This window comes from Schistocerca serialis, chromosome 7 (assembly GCF_023864345.2).
Source record: "Schistocerca serialis cubense isolate TAMUIC-IGC-003099 chromosome 7, iqSchSeri2.2, whole genome shotgun sequence".
In the NCBI taxonomy this organism is placed as follows: Eukaryota; Metazoa; Arthropoda; class Insecta; order Orthoptera; family Acrididae; genus Schistocerca; species Schistocerca serialis.
Window position 1 is genome coordinate 337447985 of NC_064644.1, and position 26832 is coordinate 337474816.

General features: G+C 45.0%; 1 protein-coding gene across 1 annotated transcript in view; it reads left to right on the forward strand.

Annotated features, from left to right (window-relative positions):
* LOC126413071 (regulator of hypoxia-inducible factor 1-like) overlaps positions 1-26832 on the forward strand; it is a 230301-nt gene that overhangs the window by 112036 nt on the left and 91433 nt on the right. Inside the window, exons 8-10 of the mRNA XM_050082967.1 lie at positions 4836-5004; positions 19377-19570; positions 23828-23954. Of these exons, the coding sequence (XP_049938924.1) occupies positions 4836-5004; positions 19377-19570; positions 23828-23954 (490 nt within the window). The remainder of the gene's footprint in view (positions 1-4835; positions 5005-19376; positions 19571-23827; positions 23955-26832) is intronic.

The following is a 26832-nucleotide window of genomic DNA, read 5'->3' on the forward strand; positions in this document are numbered from 1 at the left end:
GAAGTGTATAGGACTGTATGAAGTTTTTCAGTACGCCAGCTATACCAATTTGAGACAATACTTGTGTGTCAATGAATAGTATGTGAAACATCCGAACAATGTTTCAGTACTATCTACTGGAAATAAGTCTTTCAGGTCTGTGACTTGTATCATGTTTGTAGCTCAGAAATACAGTAGTGATTGGCGATTTGACCTCTGCTGTGATTATAATCTTGCAAAGAGTACTGCTATCTTTGATGTTTAATGTATAGATATTGTACTCCTTACTTATCACTGGCTTCTGGAACTTTCAGAGCTGAGTGTGCCTTTTCTCTGAGGAAGCGTTGTCTTGCTGTATAATCATAACAGTGCCCCAGTGGTGGTAGTCACGTGCAGTCTTTGTCTGTATCAGAGTGTGTGTTGGGCTCCTGCAAATAGCAATTACATGAAGACCTGAGGAGGATAAGTAATAGAAAGAATATGATAGAAAGTGAAATTAATAGTAGAAAGTGTCACATCAGTTTATAGAAGAACAGTATTTTAGTAATTCAGTTACTTCACGGAAATGCACATGGGATTAACGAAGAGATTTGTGGTTGAACGGAGTTGTTTTTGAGAATCAGTATAATTGTCCTAGAGAAACATATAGCTAGAACATAAATGAAAAGGTTTCTGTGATTATCTCTTTAATTAATGTGTAACCTCAATGTAGCATTGATTAGTTCAGTGTGCATGAGAAACAACCGTAACTGTCAAACGAGACTGGATGAGGATAGGCGTTTTTAGGGAAATGTGTTATGTGCAAAAGGAACTATAAAAGAAATTAATATGACCTGTGCAGTTTTTATTTCAGAGTGACATTTTTCAGTCCATAATAAACTAACTTTAATATTCGAAATGTGTATAAGAGACACGTGTTCGTATTAGGCACATGGTCAGGTTTAGCAATAAGTGTTTCCTATGTAAGGCTCTCGTACTTGATTTTGATAGTCCAATAGCGGCAAAATGGACAAGAAAAGGCACTATCAAACAGACGAGGAGCTTTACATTTTTCATTGTGGCAGGGACAGTGATTTTACAATCTTAACATGTCCAGTGGCAAGATAAGCTTGTTGCAGCCCATCAAAATGCTCACCACTCAACTAACACGTATCATTTAGGCGACCAGAACGTATAACCGAAGTTGGTGCTAGACTCGGAGTCAGCCATTTGCTATCCTGTTGGTAAACATTTGCCCAAAACATTTATATCTAGCTGACAAAGGGAAGAACAGGTGGTAGTGTGGAGTGCTGGATTGAAATCCAAACCTCTCCAAAGTGTCTGATTCAGTGAGGGCTTATGACGCCTTTAGAGCTGATCCGTCTGTCCGTCCAAGGGGAAGCTTCACTTGGTATTCTGTGATACTGCACAAACCAGGTTTTTCAAAATGAATATCTGGGTTTTAGCGCTTCATTTATTACATCAACTACAGTTATAAATCATACAAAAAAGAGCAACTCAGATTTCTCATAAATGTTCAATGTGGGCATATTGGTCACTTTGTCTGGAGTAACTATCGCAACAGCAACTTCAATCCTGTTTCTTAAGCCGGGTAGACGAGCTGGAAGCGGAGCCACTTAAATATGATCCTTTCTGAACCACCAAAGTTAAATATCACGTGGCATCAGATCGGGTGAAGGTGGAGGTCATGCAAAACAAGCTATGTCATCTGGCCCCTTGCGGCCGATCCAGCGGTCGGGTACAGCGTTGTACTAAAAAAAAAAAAAAAATGGTTCAAATGGCTCTGAGCACTATGCGACTTAACTTCTGAAGTCATCAGTCGCCTATAACTTAGAACTAATAAACTCTAACTAAGCCAAGGACATCACACACATCCATGTCCGAGGCAGGATTCGGTCCTGCGACCGTAGCGATCGCTCGGTTCCAGACTGTAGCGCCTAGAACCCACGGCCACTCTGGCCGGCCGTAGTACTAAGTCATGCCAGTTAGGCTGAGCGCCGCCTTGCTACCAGAAAAAGTTTGCGGTTCATCCTTTTCCATCGCACCTAAGAGCCATAGTCCTAGTGCGTCAAGATAAGAAACACTAGTTATACACTCCTGGAAATGGAAAAAAGAACACATTGACACCGGTGTGTCAGACCCACCATACTTTCTCCGGACACTGCGAGAGGGCTGTACAAGCAATGATCACACGCACGGCACAGCGGACACACCAGGAACCGCGGTGTTGGCCGTCGAATGGCGCTAGCTGCGCAGCATTTGTGCACCGCCGCCGTCAGTTCAGCCAGTTTGCCGTGGCATACGGAGCTCCATCGCAGTCTTTAACACTGGTAGCATGCCGCGACAGCGTGGACGTGAACCGTATGTGCAGTTGACGGACTTTGAGCGAGGGCGTATAGTGGGCATGCGGGAGGCCGGGTGGACGTACTGCCGAATTGCTCAACACGTGGGGCGTGAGGTCTCCACAGTACATCGATGTTGTCGCCAGTGGTCGGCGGAAGGTGCACGTGCCCGTCGACCTGGGACCGGACCGCAGCGACGCACGGATGCACGCCAAGACCGTAGGATCCTTCGCAGTGCCGTAGGGGACCGCACCGCCACTTCCCAGCAAATTAGGAACACTGTTGCTCCTGGGGTATCGGCGAGGACCATTCGCAACCGTCTCCATGAAGCTGGGCTACGGTCCCGCACACCGTTAGGCCGTCTTCCGCTCACGCCCCAACATCGTGCAGCCCGCCTCCAGTGGTGTCGCGACAGGCGTGAATGGAGGGACGAATGGAGACGTGTCGTCTTCAGCGATGAGAGTCGCTTCTGCCTTGGTGCCAATGATGGTCGTATGCGTGTTTGGCGCCGTGCAGGTGAGCGCCACAATCAGGACTGCGTACGACCGAGGCACACAGGGCCAACACCCGGCATCATGGTGTGGGGAGCGATCTCCTACACTGGCCGTACACCACTGGTGATCGTCGAGGGGACACTGAATAGTGCACGGTACATCCAAACCGTCATCGAACCCATCGTTCTACCATTCCTAGACCGGCAAGGGAACTTGCTGTTCCCACAGGACAATGCACGTCCGCATGTATCCCGTACCACCCAACGTGCTCTAGAAGGTGTAAGTCAACTAGCCTGGCCAGCAAGATCTCCGGATCTGTCCCCCATTGAGCATGTTTGGGACTGGATGAAGCGTCGTCTCACGCGGTCTGCACGTCCAGCACGAACGCTGGTCCAACTGAGGCGCCAGGTGGAAATGGCATGGCAAGCCGTTCCACAGGACTACATCCAGCATCTCTACGATCGTCTCCATGGGAGAATAGCAGCCTGCATTGCTGCGAAACGTGGATATACACTGTACTAGTGCCGACATGCTGCAACATTTAGCTTGCAGAACTGGCACATAAACTGTAGTCTGTATTATTTATAATTGTAAATCGAATGTAAAAATACTACAGAAACCAAAATCTACGATATTAATTCCGAAATACCCGGTATGTTGTTAGAAAATTAAGTTACAAGTTAAAATTAAAAAACTTTGCCTCTCGAATTTCTGTGTGGCTCCGTGACGAGACAGAGAAGGAAATTACATATCATCATTCCCTCTGTACAGCAGTAATTTTGGAACAATTTAGTTTTAACGCAGCGTCTTTCGAATTGTAATTATCGGTGGTCGCCAAGGTGATGGTGGTCGTTAGAAATATCCTTGGTTGGATGAAAGACGCCAGGAGCCCGGAGATACCTCCCTGGGAAGTTTCTGCAGTTAGAACGAAGTTTCTTGTGGCAACACCCTGTTACGTTGGTGATAGAAACAGTACGTTCCACGATAGTCTGCTGTTTTCCTGATGGGACTGATCCAACAGGGTTGTTAGCCCCACTTTTGTCGTTCTCCAGGTGCAGTCAACAATCAGCGTTTACGTAGTCAGTGAACATCACAGAGGACCTAGTGATAGGCGCCGTGTTGCGGAAAGCTCGGCCCTACGGCCTCTCACTGTTACAAGAGTAGTGAGAGCTTTTGAAAATGGAGCATGATGTTGACTATCCGAGAGACGTATATGATCTAGATGCTTCACGCAATCGGAAGCATACTATAGTTGGCCGCTGCTTGCATAACACTGAGATGCTACGGCCTACAGTCTACACAACTCGCCACCAGGATCCACGGCTTCTACTTAATGTTAGTATTTCTCTTTCTCTCTTTCTCATCTCAACCCTTTAGATGCTGCCTTGATAGCCGGCCGGTGTGACCGTGCGGTTCTAGGCGCTTCAGTCTGGAACGCGTGACCGCTACGGTCGCAGGTTCGAATCCTGCCTCGGGTATGGATGTGAGTGATGTCCTTAGGTTAGTTAGGTTTAAGTAGTTCTAAGTTCTAGGGGGACTGATGACCACAGATGTTAAGTCCCATAGTGCTCAGAGCCATTTGAACCATTTTGATGCCTTGATATTATCTTGTTACTTTTATTTTTAATTGATGATTGATCACATGTGAAATCTAATATTGTTAACTAGTGCACTCTTTCCTCCCGATTTAAAGGCTTCATATTCGTTCTGCTGTTTTCTTTTTTCGTAAATCCGTAGTACAGAATACATTTCATTTAACGCCACGATTGTGTTACGATCCTTCTTGTTCACATATACCCCCACGACGAGCTTTGATTAATCGACATTCAAACTGCCTGCTTGATTTACGCCGCTTGCTAGGATCAAGCCAGACGGATCCAAGGCAGCTTGTGTTCTACTTTGTAGCGGAAGTGGTGGGCACTTCGCAGTCAGCCAGACGGCGTCATTCCTCACTTAGGTGGGACGTGTAGAATTAACGGTAACAGAAGATGAACCGAGTACAGTAACACACTGCTCGCAGGCTGCTGCCCAACCTGGTGGCTACCATACTGGTGAGCACGTACGTGCTGCCGCGGCTCGGCTCCGGACCCCTGTGGAAGCCGCTGCTGGGACAGCACGCCGAGCTCTGCAGGAGACACATGTGGAGGAACTTCCTCTTCGTGCATAATTACTACGGCTTCCCCGACATGGTGAGTCTGACTCTGGTCACACTGTGCCGAAAGTAAATGGTGTGTTGCTGGTTTTGAATAGTACCAAATACTCTACAGTAGTGGTCGTCAAACGTTTTTGATCAAGAGCCAATATTGACATTGTAGGGATGCACTGTGGGGTGCATATGCACCGACCTTAATATTTATTGGTTAGCTATATAAATTAAAAAGTTTTGAGCTCCCAGTAAACTAGCTGTAATAAAAGCGCGGTAAGTTGAATGAGTGCCCCCAACCACTGATCGTGGAGCTGTCACCATTCAGAACGCTTCGTGTCTCATGTCGACTGTTCTATGTTTCAGACTGCTGCCAACGTCAGTGAGTCAGAAGTTACGAGGTTGCAATTGCCTGTCGACATGTTGCTGGCTTTTTTTGTGTTTTTCACGTAGGCAAAATTTTTTGCTAGGGGAGGAACATCCACACGGTCTTTAATGAAACCACAGAGAAAGAAATCCAGTGGAGTGAAGCCTGGAGAACGAGATGGCCACGCGATTGGCCTTCCACGGAAGCCTCGAACTTCCGCGAGGAAATGAGGTGGTGCTCCGTCATGCTGGTGGTAAACCATCCCATCTTATCTTTATCGATCTGTGGAATTTAAAACTTTTCAAGCATATCTAGATACAAAATACTAGTAACAGTTTTATCCTAGAAGAAAAAAAAATGGCTAAGAGCACAAACGTTGAATGGCCGGCCGCGGTGGTCTCGCGGTTCTAGGCGCGCAGTCCGAAACCGTGGGACTGCTACGGTCGCAGGTTCGAATCCTGCCTCGGGCATGGATGTGTGTGATGTCCTTAGGTTAGTTAGGTTTAAGTAGTTCTAAGTTCTAGGGGACTGATGACCACAGCTGTTAAGTCCCATAGTGCTCAGAGTCATTTTTTTGAACATTGAATATGGATTGTCGCTGCCCCATATTGTGCAGTTGTTGGTGTTCACCAAGTCACTGATATGAAATGTTTACTCATCATTGAAGATTATTGTGTTTAGGAATGTCCTGTCGTCCTTCATCCCATGCAAAATTTCTGCACAGAATGCCCCACGAGGAACCTCATCTGCATCACTGATATGCTGTGCCATCGTGATTCTGTATGGTTTCATGTAAAAACTTCTAAGCAGTACTCACCAAACAATCTTTTGTGGAATGCCAGTCTCTCGAAACGCAAATCACGTTGATTTTTGTGAGCTGCGGGCAAAGCTCTCCCTAAGCTGTTTTACATACTCATCAACACGCGGGTGACTTGGTGATTTATCATGTCGCAGTGAGTAACCTGTCTCCACAAAATTATTGGCCAAGAGTAAATTGTACGCTTTGTTGGAGGTTCTTTAGCGTATTCGTTGGGAAATTTACGCCGAGCAGTTGTTGCAGAGTTCGTTTCATCAAACCAAAACACAGTGAGCATGCTCCGCGCAAGTGAAAGCAGCCATATATAACTGTGCAGTTCACTGGTGCTCCTGGTGGCGAAATGAGGTACTGATGCACTACGTGAATCAAACTTGAGGTTATTTGCTACAGAATGACACATCTACCAATTTTGTAGGTTACCTCAATAAATTTCCATATCATTCCAAAGTTGGAAAGTCCTTTTTGTCTCAACCTGTATTACAACAGCATTTATTGAATTTCGTATTCCTTGCTATAAATTGTACTGCATTTGAAGATGACCATCTCTATAATAGTTATTCACGAATCCAGGTTACTTCAGTGTCAAAATTAATACCATAGCATCTGACTGGTACGAAGAGCACACACCTGTGAGTTGTCAGTACTGGAAGACAAACAATAAAACATTTCCTCTCCTACGTCCTTACACGCTATTTACCTCTCGGCCCCTGAGGTAAGTGGCAAGCTTTACTCAACTCATTGCCGAACTCAGAGACGTCAGTTGATCAGATCTTAAAATGTTACTGTCTGTGTAACTATTTTTCTTTGTTACTGAGCGAGTAAACTACATTCCTAAGAAGCTGTTAATGATAGTTGATGTTCCTGGATTTGGATGTTAGTTGCCAGATGCTTGTTATTATAAAATACGACTGAGAAACGCTGACTGCGCGAAAACTCGATTCGGGCCGCATGCGGCCCGCGAGCCGCAGTATGACGAACAATTCTCTAGAGATTTAAAAAAATAGTATCTGGCGCATATCTAGTTATAAGCGCACGAGAGACGGCGCTGATCACCTAAAATTAGAGTTAGCTTTTTATAAACTGCTTTACATGGATCATTAAAGGAAATAATTTGCTGATTGTCAAGATATACATCTATACTCCGCAACCACCTAACGGTGTATACTGGAAGGTACTTGAGGAACAGCTGTCTGCAGTCCTTTCCACTCTCCCCATCACCACTCTGTGCCTGTTCAGTTCGTGAATGGAGCGTGGAAAGGATGATTGTGGGGTAAAAGTCCATGTTAGCTCTAATGTCTCGCGTTTTGTAGCTGTGGGTATTTTTCGATACGTATGTCTGTGCACCTGTAGTGTAGGGATAAGGTCTTTCATTAGTAATCAAAACGTCCTCAGTCCCGAATTCGAAACCCGCCACTGCTTAAACTTTGGGTATTAATCAGCATTGGTGGCAGAAGACTTCCAGCATAAAAAATCACCCTCATTCTGCCAACGGCCTTATCAAAGAGAGCGGAGGAGTGGACAGAGGTTCAGGGCACTCTGTTGTCCTTGGGCTGGGAAAATGCTCCTAAAGACAGAAGAATCAGCAATGGTCAATGGCGTGAAGATGGTGAAGGCAATTAGAACCACTGCAGTAAAGACACATAACATGAATCCACAGGACATTTGGCCTGTAACTGCAAAAAGTGTCGTGATGATAACTGCATTGGTGAAAGATTCTGGAATAGTCCCCCATTCGGATCTCCGGGAGTGGACTGCAAAGGGAGACGTGACCATGAGAAAAGACTGAATAACCAACGAACGGATAGCGGTCTACGAGTCGCGGCCTGGAATTTCTGAAGCTTGAACGTGGTAAGGAAACTAGAAAATCTGAAAAGGGAAATGCAAAGGTTGAACCTAGATATACCAGGTGTAGAAGTATGAAACCGGAATTTCCCTACAGATGGTGCTAGCCGTCAGTGTAGGGCCCGTGAGACCGCTGCTGCAGTTCCATCCGTTTCCTGTAACGATCCAGTGGCGAAACGCACCACTCTTAGCTTGATCCTCTCCGTCTCTTCTTTTAATCGAGCCATGTCAGAGCCCCAGACTCTTGGGCGGTATTGAATAATCTGTCGAAGAAGTTTTTTGATAGCCACTTCTTTCGTGAATGAAGAACATTTCTTTAAGATACTTCCAGTGAATCTCAACCCGGTTTCTGCTTTCCCTACATTATGTTTTATGTAGTCATTCCACCTTAGGTCATTCCAGATGGTTACTACCAAAAGTTTTACAGTAGATGCTGCTTCTAGTGACTTGTCATCAATAGTCTAAACTTACCGTAGTAAACTTCTTCGCCTATTTATGAGCAGTAGATAGCATTTATTTACCTTCAGGGTCAACTACCAGCCTGTGCATCAATAACTGATCCTCTGCAGGTTTTTCTACAACTCACTAGTCCTCTGACGTGGACACCGTCTTATAGACAACTGCATCATCCAAAAACAGACTCATGACCTTCGTAAGTTATGCAATAGATCAGTTTATAAATACTGTAAACAGTAACGGTTCTATCTAGCTTCCTTGGGGTGAAGTGACTGCAGAACAAATTATGGAAAAAGGACGGAGGACGGAATATCAGGTCTTGCCCAGGTGTCATTGAATAAAGAGATTGAGATAGCAGTGGACTAAAATTTAAATACAGTAACGGCAAAAAATCGCAACACCAAGAAAGAGATTTGTGTCATAAAGGAATGTTGGTGTGCGTGTTTCTACATGTGAACGGTTACGTCTATTAAATTTCGCGCCAGTCTCGTAAGAGTGGAGCTAGTAGTGCCACCATGAGAATGCAAGTGAGGTTTGCTGTAAATACACGCTGTAACGGTCGTGAGCGTAAGTTCCCTTTGGGATTGTACGTGGTGAGTTGTTGGTCAAGAATGCTTTTAAGGCGCCAGGGACGCCATTATCAACATCTCAATGAACGAGATCGTATAACAGGGCTACAAGAAGCTGGATTCCTTCTGCGATATTGCAGAAAGACTTGACTGGAATGTAGCCACCAAGCGAGGTGGCGCAGTTTTTGACACATTGGACTTGCGTTCAGGAGGACGACGGTTCAAACCCGCTTCCGGCCATTCAGATATAGGTATTCCTTGATTTCCCTAAATCGCACCAGGCAAATGCCGGGCTGGTTCCGTTGAAAGGGAAAGGCCGATTTCCTTCCTCATCCTTGACGCCATCTCATGTTGTGCTCCATCTGTAATGTACACGATGTCGACGGGACGTTAAATCCAATCTTCCTTCCTTTCTTAGAATGGAGGCACTGTACGTTATTGCTGGCAGCGGTGGTGACGAGTACGTACGGTTGTGTGAAGACCGGGCTCTGGTACGCCACGTGGCACTACCGACAGGGAAGGCCATCGTGTTCGGCGTATGGCTATGTCGCATCGTACTGTATCTGCAGCAGCAATTTGAGTAGTAGTTGTCAACACAGTGACACAACGAACTGTTACGAACCGGTTATTTCAAGGACAGTTCCGAGCCAGATGCCCTGCAGCGTGCATTCCACTGCCCAAAACCGCCGCCATTTGCTACCTCTGTGGTGTCAACCGGGAGCTCTGTTGTGTTTTCTAATGAAAGCTGGTTCTGTCTCGGTGCCAGTGATGGCCGCTTGTTGATTAGGAGGCCAGTTGAGGCCCTGCAACTAACCTGTTTGCATGCTCGACACACTGGAGATACACATGGATTTATGGTCTGGGGTGCGATTTCGTATGAGAGCAGGAGCAAAATTGGTTCAAATGGCTCTAAGCACAATGGGACTTAACATCTGAGGTCATCAGTCCCCTAGACGTAGAATTACTTAAACCTAAGGAGATCACACACATCCATGCCCGAGGCAGAATTCGAACCTGCGACCGTAGCAGCAGCGCGGTTCCAGACTGAAGCGGCTAGAACCGCTCGGTCACAGCACAGGAGCACTCTCGTGATTATCCCACGCATGTAGTGGTGTTTTCCACGGGATAATACTCACACACATACCACTGTTGCCTTGGCCTGCTCGATCACCGGATCAGTCTTCAAGGGAGCACATATGGGACATCATCGGACCACAACTCCAGCGTCATTCACAAAAAACATTACCCGTCCCTGTATTGACCGACCAAGTGCAGCAGGCACGGAATTCTATTCCACGAACTGTCATTCGGCACTTGTAAATCACTATGCATGCGTATTTGCGTGCTTGCATTCGACATTCTGGCGGTTACACTGGCTATTAATGTACCAGAATCTCGTATTTGCAATGCTGTATTTTGCGCTTACCTTAACCTAAGGCTATGCAGTGTTAATCACTTACATATGTTACCTACACAACTGTATTCCCAAAATTCAATTATTATCCCTTAATTAGTTTTTGGTCATGCGATTTTTTCCGTCACTGTAGATATCGTGTGAAGTTTCGTTTTCATCTGCTAGATCGTAGTAGAGAACTGAAACTGAAGTGTTTAGTGTACGTAATAACATTCGGAACAGCTACTGGAAAAATATCTCAAAAATAAGATGCACGACACAAAAACCAAAATCTATGAAAGAAACACACACACACACGGACACACATGCAAGTTCATATTTACACTACTGGCCACTAAAATTGCTACACCATGAAGATGATGTGCTATAGACGCGAAATTTAACCGACAGGAAGAAGATGCTCTGATATGCAAATGATTAGCTTTTCAGAGCATTCACACAAGGTTGGCGCCGGTGGCGACACCTACAACGTGCTGACATGAGGAACATTTCCAACCGATTTCTCATACTCAAACAGCAGTTGACCGGCGTTGTCTGGTGAAACGTTACGCCTCGTGTAAGGAGCATAAATGTGTACCATCACGTTTCCGACTTTGATAAAGGTCGGATTGTAGCCTATCCCGGTTGCGGTTTATCGTATCGCGACATTGCTGCTCGCGTTGGTGGAGATCCAATGACTGTTAGCAGAATATGGAATCGCTGGGTTCAGGAGGGTAATACGGAACGCCGTGCTGGATCCCAACAGCCTCGTATCACTAGCAGTCGAGATGACAGACATCTTATCCGCATGGATGTAACGGATCGTGCAGCCACGTCTCGATGCCTGAGTCAACAGATGGGAACGTTTGTGAGACAACAACCATCTGCACGAACAGTTCGACGACGTTTGCAGCAGCGTGGACTATCAGCTCGGAGACCAATGCTGCGATTACCCTTGACGCTGCGTCACAGACAGAAGCGTCTGCGATGGTGTACTCAGCTACGAACCTGGGTGGACGAATGGCATAACGTCATTCTTTTGGATGAATCCAGGTTCTGTTTACAGCATCACGATGGTCGCATCCGTGTTTGGTGACATCGTGGTGAACGCACATCGGAAGCGTGTATTCGTCATCGCCATACTGGCGTATCACCCGGCATGATGGTATGGGGTGCCATTGGTTACACGTCTCGGTCACCTCTTGGTCGCATTGACGGCAATTTGAACAGTGGACGTTACATTTCAGACGTGTTACGACCCGTGGCTCTACCCTTCATTCGATCCCTGTGAAGCCCTACATTTCAGCAGGATAATGCACGACCGCATGTTGCAGGTCCTGTACGGGCCATTCTGGATACAGAAAATGTTCGACTCGTGCCCTGGCTAGCACATTCTCCAGATCTGTCACTAATTGAAAACGTCTGGTCAATGGTGGCCGAGCAACTGGCTCGTCGCAATACGCCAGTCACTACTCTTGATGAACTGTGGTATCGTATTGAAGCTACATGGGCAGCTGTACCTGTACACGCCATCCAAGTTCTGTTTGCCTCAATGCCCAGGCGTATCAAGGCCGTGGCTGTTCTGGGTACTGATTTCTCAGGATCTATGCACCCAAATTGCGTGAAAATGTAATCACATGTCAGTTCTAGTATAATATATTTGTCCAATGAATACCCGTTTATCATCTGCAGTTCTTCTTGGTGTAGTAATTTTAATGGCCAGTAGTGTATCTCAACTCATTTTATTGACCAATCTCTCAGATCGCACTCTACCTTTCTCACTGTCTGTAAGAAAACGGCCATTTTGTGGGCTTGGGGGTGTGTGAAACCAGCTGGAATAACATTTACTTGTTTTAAGTCAGTATTACTCTTGACGCGCATGCGCGCCACCACCAGCTGAGCTCGCTGCGTCGGTGCCCGCGGCGCCCAGTTACGACTCAGCGCCAGCGACCCACCTGTCTGGCCTGTTTGTGTGGCCTATGGGCAAAAAGTTAGTAGAAGTGACGCAGTCTTACGACTATGTAATGTTGTACTAACATTTTAAGTTTGACAAGGTCAATATCTGGGATGTTTTAATTTTAATTTTATATTGTAACACTTCTGAAGAAGGCTACATTATTATAGCGGAAACCTAGGTAAAGTTTATTTGCTTATGCAACTCGGGGCTGAAATTTATAAATAATTAATAAGAGGCGTTTTGGCGCCTAGCACCTGAACGTGCCAACCAATCAGAAGCAAGTTCAGTACAATTGGTGGACTCTCCCACGGGGTTGGTACATACTGTACCACCTGTCGCTTGTACCCCATTCCACTTTTGTACCATTTGTACTTCACGTGTATCAAGCTGCATCAAGGTGAGCTTCTAGCAAAATAAAATACCGGCGGCCACAGCGAGGAATATCACAATCTTTCTTTCTTACTTTCTCGGGTCCTTTGTCCCGCTCCAACGCGGGTTCGGCTTTGTTATTAAGGATTTGGGAGTGTTAATTGCAGAGGGTGGCTGGATGCCCTTCCTGACGCCACCCTGAACCCCCCAGGACGGAAGCAGTGTACCCCAGCTGTCTGCGTCTATTGTAAGTCATGAAATAGTGCGAACGTTTTCAAATGTCTGTGAGTCGTTTAACTGATGGGGAACTTGGGGATCAGCCAGGTATTCACCTAGCGGGATGTGGAAAACCGCCTAAAAACCACATCCAGGCTGGCCGGCATACCGGCCCTCGTCGTTAATCCGCCAGGCGGATTCGATCCGGGCCCGGCGCGCCTACCCGAGTCCAGGAGGCAGCGGATTAGCGCTCTCGGCTACTCAGCCAGGAATATCACAATGTTCAATGTTAATAACGTCTGTTTTATTTAAAGAACGTTGAAAGTTTTCTCATAAACGATTCAGTGTCTTTATTTTTCAACACCCTCTCGCAATTATGATTTATTTACGTTGATGTCTGTATGAGGGATATTGAAATACCGATAAATAAAAAAAAATGATAATGTAAGCATATGTGTGATGTCTGCAACGCAAATTTCAACGTTTTGCAGCAGTTTACGCTTTTGCGGAACAGCAGTCTCACGTCCACTCTCACGAGGGCGAGACAGACATTCAGACCCAAACAGCGGGTGCGCGCCTGCAGTGTAAATCGCTGGGCTCCGCTCCACCCAGATGGAGAGCGGACGCCATTTGGCGCTTGTTCGTGGCGTCAGTGGGGGCGGAGTTGGCCGCTGTGTGTGCTAAGCGGATGCTGGCCGCTGTTCCACCCCCCACCCCCTTCCTCTTTCGCTCCCCCCTCCCCCCCATCCCATCCCTGCCCCCTTAACCCGTTCCTCTGCACAAAGCCGCTGTTTGAGTGCAATATTATAGCGGGCGCGCGAGCAATTACACGCCTTAATACGCCCTCTAATTCCTGGAGCCGGCTCAGTGTTCTGGAGCCGCGCTCGAGTTACGGAAATGTTCTGCTGGAGTCGCGTAATGAAATCTTTTGGCCCCGACGCGCTGCGGAGGCAACACAGACCGATGTCGAGAGCGCAAATTAGAATCACCGGCGCCGCTTAAAAGCGCGCCGAGCCCTGGGCTCCGGGCCGGCGACAAACGCTCTCTCGGCCCGCGTTAGTTGCGTGGGACTTTACTAGACTCCGCCGGTCTGTGCTGGGACTCTGCGGGCCGGCACGCGGCGCGTGTTACTGCTCGACGTATTACTGCCTGGCGTCCTCTGCTGTCGTGTCGTGACGTCACATGCGGTTCCGACTACTGTTGCAGCAGACTGTCCACTTGCCATATAAATAGTTCTAAAAATATGTAGCATTTTATGCACCATACAATTCTGCACCCGAAGAATCACCAATATATTCCGAACAGTATGTATACCGACGAAAAAAAATCGCAACCAAAAGGAGGAGTTGTGCGACGTAAACGATAATGGACGGTGTGTTTATACATGTGAAAGATGATGTCTATTCAAATTTCACGCCAGTAGCGTCACTAGAACGACGCAAATCAGGCTTGCTTCAAATACGGCCTTTAATGGTCGTGAGCGTTAGTGACCTTTGAGAATGTCTATAATGTCTATGGTGAGCTGATGGTAGTCAAGAATAGCTTTAAGGCGACAAAGACGCTATCATCAACACCTCACTAAGTTTGAACGAGGTCGTGCAATAGGACTGCGAGAAGTTGGATGTTCCTTCTTAGGAGGAAGGTAGCCACTGTATATGACTGCAGGTTCGCTGGTCACGAGAATGTACTGTCGCTAGAAGACTGGGCTCCGGACGATCATGCGGCACTACTCACAAGGGGAGACCACGACGTTTGGAACGCGGATTTACTGCAGACTTCGTACACTCATAGTACTCCATGAGGACAACAAAATGTGTAAGCAGTAGCGCGTACTTCTCAAGCGTTATTGAGAAAATCGCAAGATAATTTTGGTCGTCAAATATATACATGCACGTAACCAGTTTACCATGAAGCGGCGGCAGCCGAGTGGCCGCCGGCACGGTAGCTCAGCGTGTTCGGTCTGAGGGTCAGCCGGCACGGTAGCTCAGTGTGTTCGGTCAGAGAGCCGGTTGGCTTCTGTAATAAAAAACTGAGTGGAAGGATCAACCACCGAACTTGAACAGGATGTCTTACGATGTCCGCAACGACCAATCACAACGATCAATAACGAACAAAATGAAAAAAAAAGAGGGTCAGCTACCCTCTGTAATAAAAAAAAACTGAGTTAATGGATCAACAACGAAGTGAAACGGGTGACTTTCGACGTCCGCGCCGAAAAGGTACAACAAACGAAAACGAACAAAATGAGATTAAAAAAAAATTGGTTAGCGTTCAACCCCCGTAATCGCTGAATCGATGGATCAAGTCCTGTTCGTCAGTTTCTTTTTTTATTTTCAAAACAGTTATTCCCTTTACTATTTATATTACAATTGATATAATGGGTTCAAAATGGCTCTGAGCGCTATGCGACTTAACTTCTGAGGTCATCAGTCGCCTAGAACTTAGAACTAATTAAACCTAACTAACCTAAGGACATCACACACATCCATGCCCGAGGCAGGATTCGAACCTGCGACCGTAGCGGTCACGCGGTTCCAGACTGAAGCGCCTTTAACCGCACGACCACACCGGCCGGCTGATATAAGGGGAAAACTACGTGTAATTGGATGAACTTTTATTAAATTTACAATGTTATTTGGCTGTCTACAAATTTTTATTATCACAAATAATATATTATTCATAACTATCGACTAGTAAACGACCAAACGCATAAAGTGATACTGAAAATGTATGCTTGTCCGTGATTTGAGAAATCCCTTATACCTGGAAGGAGCCCGAAACTACATGTTACCTACAAGTGTTGACCGGCACACATGGCTTTCGAAAGATGTTCATTTAATCGTCGCTTTCGACATTACAAGTTGCGGGATGGTATTTTTCGTCAAAACATGGGAAACATAAAGTTATGAATATTATATTATTTGTGATAATAAAAATTTGTAGACTGCCAAATAACATTGTAAATTTAATAAAAGTTCATCCGATTACACGTATTTTTCCCATTATATCAACTGTAATATAAATAGTAAAGAAAATTTCTGTTTTGAAGAAAAAAAAAACTGACCGTCGGGACTCGATCCAGCGATTACGGGATTTGAACGCTAACCATTCGGCTGCAGCAGCTCCATGGTAAAAGTGATAGAGAAGATCCAAAGAAGAGCGGCGCGTTTCGTCGCTGGGTTATTTGGTAACCGTGATAGCGTTACGGAGATGTTTAATAAACTCAAGTGGCAGACTCTGCAAGAGAGGCGCTCTGCATCGCGGTGTAGCTTGCTCGCCAGGTTTCGAGAGGGTGCGTTTCTGGATGAGGTATCGAATATATTGCTTCCCCCTACTTATACCTCCCGAGGAGATCACGAATGTAAAATTAGAGAGATTAGAGCGCGCACGGAGGCTTTCAGACAGTCGTTCTTCCCGCGAACCATACGCGACTGGAACGGGAAAGGGAGGTAATGACAGTGGCACGTAAAGTGCCCTCCGCCACACACCGTTGGGTGGCTTGCGGAGTATCAATGTAGATGTAGATGTAGATGTAGACCACGCGCAGGTATATATTTGACGACCAAAATTATCTTGCGATTTTCTCAATAACGCTTGAGAAGTACCCGCTACTGCTTACACATTTTGTTGTCCTCATGACGTTCTACGAGTGTACGAAGTTTGCAGTAAATCCGCGTTCCAAACGTCGTGGCCTCCCCTTGTCAGAGGGATAACCGTCGTGTTCGGCGTATGGCTGTGGCGCATCGTAACTATGTCTGCAGCAGCAGTTTGTGCAGCAGTAGGCACCACAGTGACGCAGCGCTCTGTTACAAATCGGTCACTTCAAGGACAGCTCTGGGCCAGACGCTCTGTAGGGTGCATTCTACTGACGCCAAACCACCAGAGATGTAAAACGAGAGCTCAAGGACAGAGTGGAGGTCTCTTGTATTTTCTAGTTAAAGCTGGTTCTGCCTCGCTGCCAGTGGTGACCTTTTGTTGGTCAGGAAGACGCCAATTGAGGACTTCCATCCAGCATGTCTGCGTGTAGACGACTGGACCTATGCTTGGAGTTGTGGTCTGGGATACGATTTCGTCTGGTAGCAGGAGCACTCACTCGGTTGTCCCACGCGCCACGACTGTAGATCTGTACATCAATCTGGTGATTCGAGCTGTAGTGCTGTCATTCATGAACAACACCCCGGGAGGTGTTTTCTGCCGCGCGGGATTAGCCGAGCGGTCTAGGGCGCTGCAGTCATGGACTGTGCGGCTGGTCTCGGCGGAGGTTCGAGTCCTCCCTTGGGCACAGGTGTGTGTATTTGTCCTTAGGATAACTTAGGTTAAGTAATGTGTAAGCTTAGGAACTGATGACCTTAGCAGTTAAGTCCCATAAGATTTCACAAATATTTGAACATTTTTTGGTGTTTTCCAACGGATAATGGTCGCCCACATGCCAGGGTTGTAACCCAACATGCGCTACAGAGTATCGACATATTGCCTTGGTCTTCTCCATCATCAGATCTGTCTCCAATCGAGCACATACGGGACATCATCGGAGGCCAATTCCAGCGTCATTTACAACCAGAATTAACCGTCCCTGTACTGACCGACCAAGTGCAAGAGGCATGGAACTGCATCCCTCAAACTGACATCCGGCACCAGTACAACACAATGCATGCAAGTATGCATGCTTAATACAGCATTCTAGCTTTTTCGCCACTTGTTAATGTACCAGCATTTTACATTTGGAATAGCTTACCTCGCGATTACATTAACCTGTGATCCTGCAATGTTAAATATTTAAATACGATTCCTAGAGAAATGTATTCCAGATAAAATTTCCTTACTTCACATTAATTATTTTTTGATGTTGCGACTATTTTCCGTCAGTGTATTATGTAGCGCATAAATGTGTAGATCCTGAAATATTTACGAATCTAGAGTTTTATCAATCTTCAGCTACTGTATTGCTGTTTATTGAAATAAACAGCAACCAGCTGCACAAAATAAATTTGAACCCCTTTACCCATTTCAGCATCGAATGCCCTTCTTCAGAAGGTTACAACTGTTGCACGACACTCGCAGATAATACAGTTATTGTAGCCTTTTGAAGAAGTACGCTAGGTGCTTGAGTCCGGTAAGGAAATAACACTTCTTCTGTGTAGCTGGTTGCTGATTATTTCAATAAAAATTTAAAAACACTACGTAGAACGAAACCTCATGTTCAACAACAACTGTTGAAAATGGCAGTCTCTAGTATTCATTTATGTGATACTAACATCGATCAGTAGACCGACCAAATAACCTCATGTGTTTCTTGATGCCCTATCCTGTAGGTAGAACATCCTCCGCAACCTCATTTGGCAATAGATGCGCACCGCTATACCATCTCTGCCATATATTAGTAAAGCCTCAACTGTAAAGACCCTGTGACAAAGTGCGTTACACAAAGCCGTTCGGTGTAGCATTGGAGCTGAAATAGCTGCCCCTACCTGCATTCGCTGGCAGCTGTAGCCACGACCGCCGGCAAGTTTGGATCTTAGGCCGGTATTACACTATCAAATTTCTTTGTCAAAGATTTGATCGAAGATGTAATCAGATATTCCGTCAAATGTATTTGACAAAGATCTTTGACGTAGCGCTAGAAGGGGTATAACACTGTCATCATATTTTTCGCCAAAGTTAAAGATGGCTGACAACAACTTGTTATTAACCGCAGCAGTTACATGTACCACAATTGCACTGTGTGCACGGGCGGAAGAGAAGCGGGGGAAAAAAAGGAAACAAACACGGGCGAAGCTGTGGGTTTTACGACGACACGATAAAAGCATTCAACAAAACTTGTTACGTGAGCTTTTAGTGGAGGACATCAAGTCGTACATCAATTACTTAAGAATGGATGAGCATACATTTCTGTATGTGCTCAATGAAATGTATCCTCATATCACAAAGCACAATATTCACATAAGAACTGCTACATCTCCAGAAGACAGGCTCACTGTAACACTCCGATTCCTTGCTACAGGGTTGGGTTAGGTTAGGTTAGGTTGGGTCAGGTCAGGTCAAGTCAGGTCAGGTCTCCAACCTTCTTAATCATTTTTGTATTCAGCGCGCCTCACGTTGTAAAGCGCCTCATCAGCTTCATACATCTCTATTAATTTTGTAGTTGTTGGCGTACACCAATTGTATTTACCGCCAATGTTTATAAAAACACTACAGACGACAGAATGCTGCAGAGATATTAGCGCTCCATGCGGTAACATGTCACACTGCAGTGAACAGAAGACAAGCGACTTCTTTGATCAAATCTACAGCGAGGCCCTAAATTTGATCACATATTGGACGACATTTGACAAAGTTCCCTATTACACATCAAATACCTTTGACAAAGATATTGGATAAAAATATTTGACAAAGAAATTTGATAGTGTAATACCGGCCTTACCGTGGTTGCAGTGCCTGACGCACACACACCAGCTGGGCATCGACATGCAGCTGTTCGTGGCGGGCCTGCCGCTCCTTTACTTGTTGTGGCGCTGGCCTCGCATCGGCCTGTACTCGCTGGCGGCCGTCGCAGGTGCCTCCACCGTGCTCAGGGCGTACGTCACCTACACACAGCGGCTGTCCACAGTCATCTACTTTGGTGCCAAGTAAGTACATGACATATCAGGTCTGTTTTATAGACACATTTATTTTTAAACAGCCAGCCTGATGACTTTTTAGTCACGATAGTGATGAAATTTAATTGTTGTGGTTTCGACACTACTCTAACCTGTGCATCCTCTTTATCTCTACACGCCTACCGCAACCTACATCCGTTTCAACCTGCTTACTGTATTCGCAGTTTGGACTCCCTCCACAATTTTTACGCTTATCACTCCCCACCATTACCTAAACGCCCATTCCTTGAAAGGTCAAGATGTGTCCCATCATCTGATCCCAAATTGTTCCATAAATATCTTTTCTCCCAATTCGATTCAGTACGTCTTCATTAGTTACTCGATTTACTCATTTAATCTTCAGCATTCTTCGGTGACACTACATTTCAAAAGCCTCTATTCTCTTTCTCTCTAAAGTACTTATTGTTCATGCTCCACTACAGTACAAGGCTACTCTCCAGAAAAGACTTCCTAACACTTAAACTTACATTCGATGTGAACAAATTCCTTTTTTCCAGAAATGCTTTCCTCGAGGTAGTCTGAAATTTATATCCTCTCTAGTTTGGTCATCATCAGTTATTCTGCCAAAAACCCATCTACTACTTTTAAACTCATTTCCTAATCTTTTCCTCATTATTTCCTGATTTAACTCAAATACATTTTATTACACTTGTTCTGGTTTTCCTGATATTCATCTTTTCAAGACACCATCCATTTTATTCAACTGTTTTTCCAAATCTTCTGCTGTGTATGACAGAATTACAATGTCAAAGACAAACGACACAATTTTTACTTCTTGCTGAACTTTCATTCCATTCCGAAATTTCACCTTAGTTTCCTTTATTGCGTGTTCATCGTACGGACTGAATAACAATGCTACATCCTGTCTCACTCACTTCTCAACTACTACTTCCCTTTAATGTCCTTAGACTATTGTAACTTAGTCTGTTTTCTATACAAGTTGTACTTTCGCTCCCTATGTTTTAGACCTGCTGCCTTCAGTATTTCGAAGAGTGTGTTCGAATCAACATTGTCAATAGGTTTCTCTAAATCTATAAAATCTACAAATGTAAGTTTGTCTTCGTTTAAACTATTTACTAAGGCAGCTTGTAGCGCCACGTTTCCCTAAGTTTCTCTGGACCCTATACTGTTCTTCATGGGATCGGTTTCTACCAGTGTCTCCATTGTTCTGTAAATAATTCGTGTCAGTTCTGTGGAAGCATGATTTATTAAACTAAAGGTTCGATAATATTCACACCTGTCAGCACTTGCTATCTGCCGGAATGGGACTGTCATATTCACCTTGAAATTTGAGGGTGTATCACTTGTCTCATATACCTTACACACTAGTTGGAATAGTTTGTCACGGCTGGTCCTCCCAATGAGCTCAATAACTCTGAGGGAATATCTTCTGCTTTAGGGGCCTTCTTTCAACTTGCATCTTTCAGTGATCTGTCAAATTTTTCTCCTCCCATCTCATCTTCAACTGCTTTCTCATCCCTTTCTACAATATTAACTTCAAGTTTATTTCCATTGTGCTGCTCTCCTATATAATCCTTCCACCTTTCAATTCTTCCTTATTTGCTTAGTACTGTATTGACATCCGAATTGTTGATTTTCGTACAGATCCTTCTGTTTCTTTTTCCAAAGGTCTCTTTAATTTTGATATAGTCGGCACCCATGTCTCCTCTAGTTGCGCATGCTTCGGAATTTAGTTACGTTTATTATTACATTCTGAGTGTGACATTTGCATAGTAAATAACGCGATTGGGAGTGCCAGCTGCAAGAATGTAATTAATGTATCACAAACATTTATCCTCACGAGCAAACGTGTTTTGGAACAGAGCTGTTAAGTAGTTAACCGAAATCTATTGCAAAATACTTGAGCGCTTCTCATTATTACTAACGAAGCCTGTTATCACTAGGGTCTTTACGAGGATGTTAACCGTGCTTGGTAAGAGACGAACGGAATTTATGCAGGCGGACTTCCATGCGAGTGCTATAATGAAACCAACTTATTGAATAGCGACTGGGCTGTTGGCGTCGCAGCTACAGCGTTCGGGACGGGGCTCCTGGGAAATAGGGCCCCGCAACTAACTTGTGAAGTCACACCAGTTGACTTGCCTGAATACATCACGAACGCTCGGCTGCATCCGGGCTAGATAGGAAATGAGTACCTCGATGGAAAAATACCTACTAAGTCCTTAACGTTGCCATGTGGTTTCGAGAGCTTGAGTGTATTTAAATTCGCAGTTACAAAGTGTTTTAATGGTCGAAAACAGTAACTCGCTCCCAATCAGAGATGGTCTCTGCAACTCGTAAGACCTGCCAGTGTCGCGTGCTGTCTCGTTGGCACAAGCCAGGGAGTCGACTGTGGCGTCTGTGGACGGTGGCGAGGCACAAAACTTGTCTACCACTTGCGACCTGAGCTAGGACGTCCAGCGTTAGTGATGGGGACACTAAAAACCTAGGTCTAGGGAAAGTTGTCACTGAAGTGTCTCTACTGTGGTACCTCCAAGTGAAGTGTGCGCTCTAGAGTCTCCTAGTCTAATGTCTCCTTTACTGTCTGGAAGTAACCAGAAATCTACATGGGCATGTCAATGCATCTGACACAAGCTCACCTTATTCTTCTCGCTAATGACATAATTTGTCAACAAAGTTACGGAACATTGACTAACACCTTCAATTGAAGATGCAGAAAGACCACACACTACAGCAAAGGAAGTTAATAATAAAAGGCATTCCTTTGCTTGACTGTCTTCCCCGTTAGCGGTTAATGTACCATGTTACCATGTTTTGTAGACGTGTCGTTTTGTCACCTCTGAAATCGACAAGCGTCTTTACGTCTTCTTTCACTCCAGTCGGACATTATGAGTCCACAACGGACAGGTGCCGATTCAGACATACGACAATGGCTGGGTGGTCGGCGGGTGAGAGAGGGTGTTGTGACGTCCAAAACTGCACAGGTACCTGCGACTTCGGCATTAGGTAACTACTGTATTTGTGCAGCAAGCTGGTCGCTTTGTCTGGTCGATAGACGGGGGCTATTCTGAAAGCAAGGTCCGATCAGTTACGAAATGGAAACTATTCTGAAAATGCGACGGAGCTTTGCATAGATGTGTTGGACAGTGTCTCTAGTATGCCCGTCGATCGCGTCACGTCGCTCATTCCAAATCTGAGAGCACACTGAGCACTTAGAGACGGCTGGAAAATATTGTCTCCAGCCAGTATGAGTGCCAGAGAGATTTCGCCTGATTTCATGGAGTCCACAGAACGTAACTGTCAAGCATTTCGTTCTTCATAACAATTATCGGCCGCATGCTGCAGAGCCATGAGGACGCTCCTGCAGCGTTTTCGATGGAAGTGTTTGGTCACCTATAATGCTGCTCAGACTTGCCTCCTTCTGATTTTCATCTAAGCTTACATGAACCGCTAGCTTTGAAGACTACATTTTGGCACAGGCAATAAGCTGCCGATCAGTGTAGAGTATTGGCAGAAAGCACAGGTGGCTGCCTTCAATGACGAGGGCATTGGAACGTTGGTACGACGCTAATACAAAGGCCTCTGACGGAGCGACAGCTATGTAGAGAAGTAGCTGGAAGATGTAGTTAACTGTTGCAAATGAAACGTTTTTGATTTTCACTTTGATTGCCATTTTGCGACCGATCGGACCCTACTTTCCGAATAGCCGTCGCATTACGTTTCCCTCCTTGCGTTAGTCTTTTTGTCATAGTTCCTGAGATACTCAACATCTTCAAAGATTTATTTTGGATGTTTCAAACCACAGTCTGCTCTTAGAATTTTTCCCGTACTTCTCCTTCCCAGTGAGGGGTCTGGCGCAGTGCTGAGACACTGGACTCGCATTCGGGGAGGACAGGTTTTCAGATCAACGTATGGGAATCCTCCTTAAGTTTTCTCTGGTTAGTGAGTTGGCTTACTTTCAGAATCAATAACGACATTTCTTCGTACATCGCTAAGCTAACTGCGCCTTCATCATTGTATTTTTACACCGCTGTTACCAAATTGCAAGATTAATCTGCCAACTGTTGCAGTGACTTTATCTTCTGAGTTGTGTACGTCTGTCAGGTGAAGCGGGGCTTGAAGTCCATCTTTGCTAGGTTAACTAGTACCCCTTTTCTTACTAGATGGTACAACTGTACGTAACTTGTATTTTTGTTCTGTAACTAGTATTCTACAGTTGCTGCACGTTCTCGTTGTCATGCTCTGATGATGATCTTAACGGTGCAGCGTATCACAGCTGTTCCGGACAGCCGACCTGTCGTACACGCTGCCTACGCATCGCGCCACCGTCTACGTCATGGGTCTGCTCCTGGGATACGCACTACGCAGGTCTCCCACTGTCGCCTTCTCAAAGGTTGGTAACTTTCATTCATGTTCTCACTTACGTCACCTCATTAGGATGTATAAAAAATGAGTAGAAACACGTAAAAATTCTTCCAATGGTGCATCAGTTTTATGACGCATTCAGCTGCAACTATCTTTTCGCATATTGGATAAATCCTTGCGAGAGGCAGTTACAGACAAGTATTTAACATTATATTTGAATCCTTTAAGAAAGTTAGGTTCATCATCGTTCGCACAAAATAAAAGAAGTTCAGATTTAATACTAACATTACCAAGGTAATTTGATACATGTAATACCGAAGGGGGAGGATCAGAAACAAAGTGGCAATTTAATTTGTCATAATGCAAGTTCATTTACTTCTAACACTACTGACAACACATAAAACTACTTAGACATTATTTTTATATACTCGATAATAAAAATTAAATTATAATAGGGACAAAATTACGATGGTGAGTCAAATGAAAACCTTAAATTTGTAACAACAAATCAAAATTTGACGCCGTTATCCTGTAAGTTGGTAAGCGTGCTACAAACAGCTTGCAGAGTGGCCTGTAGGTGGCAGCATAGTGCAGATGCACACATACCGTCGCAGTATCAGTAGAAAGATGGCCGCCCCACTTGCGACTTGCACCAGGGAAGAACAGCGTTCTGTTATTCGGTTTTTGCCTAGTGAAGGTGTGAAACTTATTGAAATTCATCGGCGAATGAAGGTTCAGTACGGCGATGCATGTTTGTCACAGCAGCAAGTATACGAATGGAGTAGGAAGTTCGCAAATGGTGTGACTTCAGTGGATGATGCTCCTCGTCCAGGTCAGGCACAACGAGTTGTGACTCCACAGAACATTGCAGCAGTTGAAGCCATAGTGAAGGAAAACCGCCGAGTGACACTGAATGACATTGCAGCATGTTTACAGATTAGTCACGGGTCAGGACTCCACATTGTGCATGATATGCTCCAGTTTCACAAAGTGTCTGCAAGATGGGTGCTACGGCAGCTGACTCCTGAAATGAGAGGACGACGCGATGATGCTTGTGAAGAACTTCTTTGGCGCTTTGAACGAGAAGGTGATGGCTTCCTTGCAAGAATTGTTACTGGGGACGAAACCTGGGTTCACTTCCGCCAACCGGAAACGAAGAGAGCGAGCAAGGAATGGCTCACCAGACCTTGCCCAAAGTGATTTCCATATGTTTGGACCACTCAAAGACGCAATGGGAGAAAGAAGTTCCGTTCTGATGAATGAGGTGCATGATTGGTTGCACGGACTAGCAAAAGAATTTTTTTCTAAAGGAATTTATGCACTCCGTAAGCGCTGGAGGACTTGCATCAAGTGTGGGGGAGATTATGTTGAAAAGTGATACAACTTTGTACCACTTATGCACAATAAATAATATTTAAAAAAATATTTACGGTTTTCATTTGACTCACCCTCGTAACAAATCATAAGATTCACTTTGCATATTTTTTTCAGTAACGACCATGAATGTATTCTCTTATATAAGACAACTATTTAATTTCAGTCCACCACATGAAGTAAACAGAATTTACTGTCTCATTCTGAAACACATTTTCCACACAAAACTGTCTTCTTGCGTTCTTTTCCATAGACGCGTTTGCGGCACGGAGAGCAGGCAACAGTTGATATTCTCAAGTTGTTGTACTTGATCCTTTTAGATGCAGATTATTGGCAGCATTAGGTGGACCATGCACATATTTCTGGCTCTGCTGTCGATGGTGAAGGTTCCATAATACGCTAAGGTTCCGTTGTGTCATGCTTTCCGTTACCATAATTACTGGCTTCTGAAGCGCGTACAAATTTCGGGCCCGTTTACCTACATGAGGCCTTATTAATTCAAGACCTAAATTAGTGAGAAAAACTCTTCTGCGATTTAGTAAATTCTTTTTCCAATTTAGAAAGTTGAAAAGGAACATTGAATATGCATTTGTTGCTGCTGTAGAAGAGGGACATAGGCCATCTTCTTGTTCCTCTCTTCGTGCTGTAATGTCTTACCATCTTGTCTGCGGTGTCCTCGCCTCTCTTTGTATAATTATAAAAAAAGATTTACGTTAGTCTTTTTTGAATCTCTACTAATAACCCTTTCTGAGTGATAAGTCAAAAGCATCAACAGCTTTGTCCTCTCACGGACTAGAGTTGACGCGAGACTAACTGGTAGCCTCTGTGTGTGAAGGTCAGCATATGCAAAGATGGGCGAGCGTTCACTGCGGCCAGTTGTAGTCCTTAGCTTTTCAGGCCTGTGTCGTCTGTTCAACCGCAGGGCGCCAACAAGAGTGAGGTGAAAATCATTCCATGGAGTCTCAGCAAGCTCCACTGAAGTGTAGTACCGATCCGTGGTAACGTTGCTGCTTAATTTCTCAGTGGATTTTATTAGTCTCTTTACTATATCCATTGGTCCGTTTAGATAATGTGCATTTCCAGACTTTCCTGTACAGACGTCCATGCTGCTCACACATCTAGCTTTAGAATCACACAGCATTCTGATTAGAATTCCGTATTTTCCGGGCCTTTCTTTTAGAAAACCACGGAACAAAGACAACATCTCGTCCTCTGGGATGTGTAAACCAGGAATGAAATACAATGAAAATGAAGAAATCAGAGTTTCAGAAACTTCTCCCATTGGGGAAAGCTTGTCAGTCTGGCGACGAATTTCTCTCGTACTCTTATCATCAAACGCCAATATTTTAGTCAGTTCGAAAAATAGGATCCGACTCCTTGATCCACGGTAAACTTGTAGACTCTGAAGTATAGACCTTAAATCTTGGACAGGTACCTTATTGTCGCGATTGAAACCCATGTTTAGTAAGAGCCCCATTAACAAAATCGGTGTGTTGAATATCTAGTCGAGTAGCCTCTTCATTTGAGTGTAC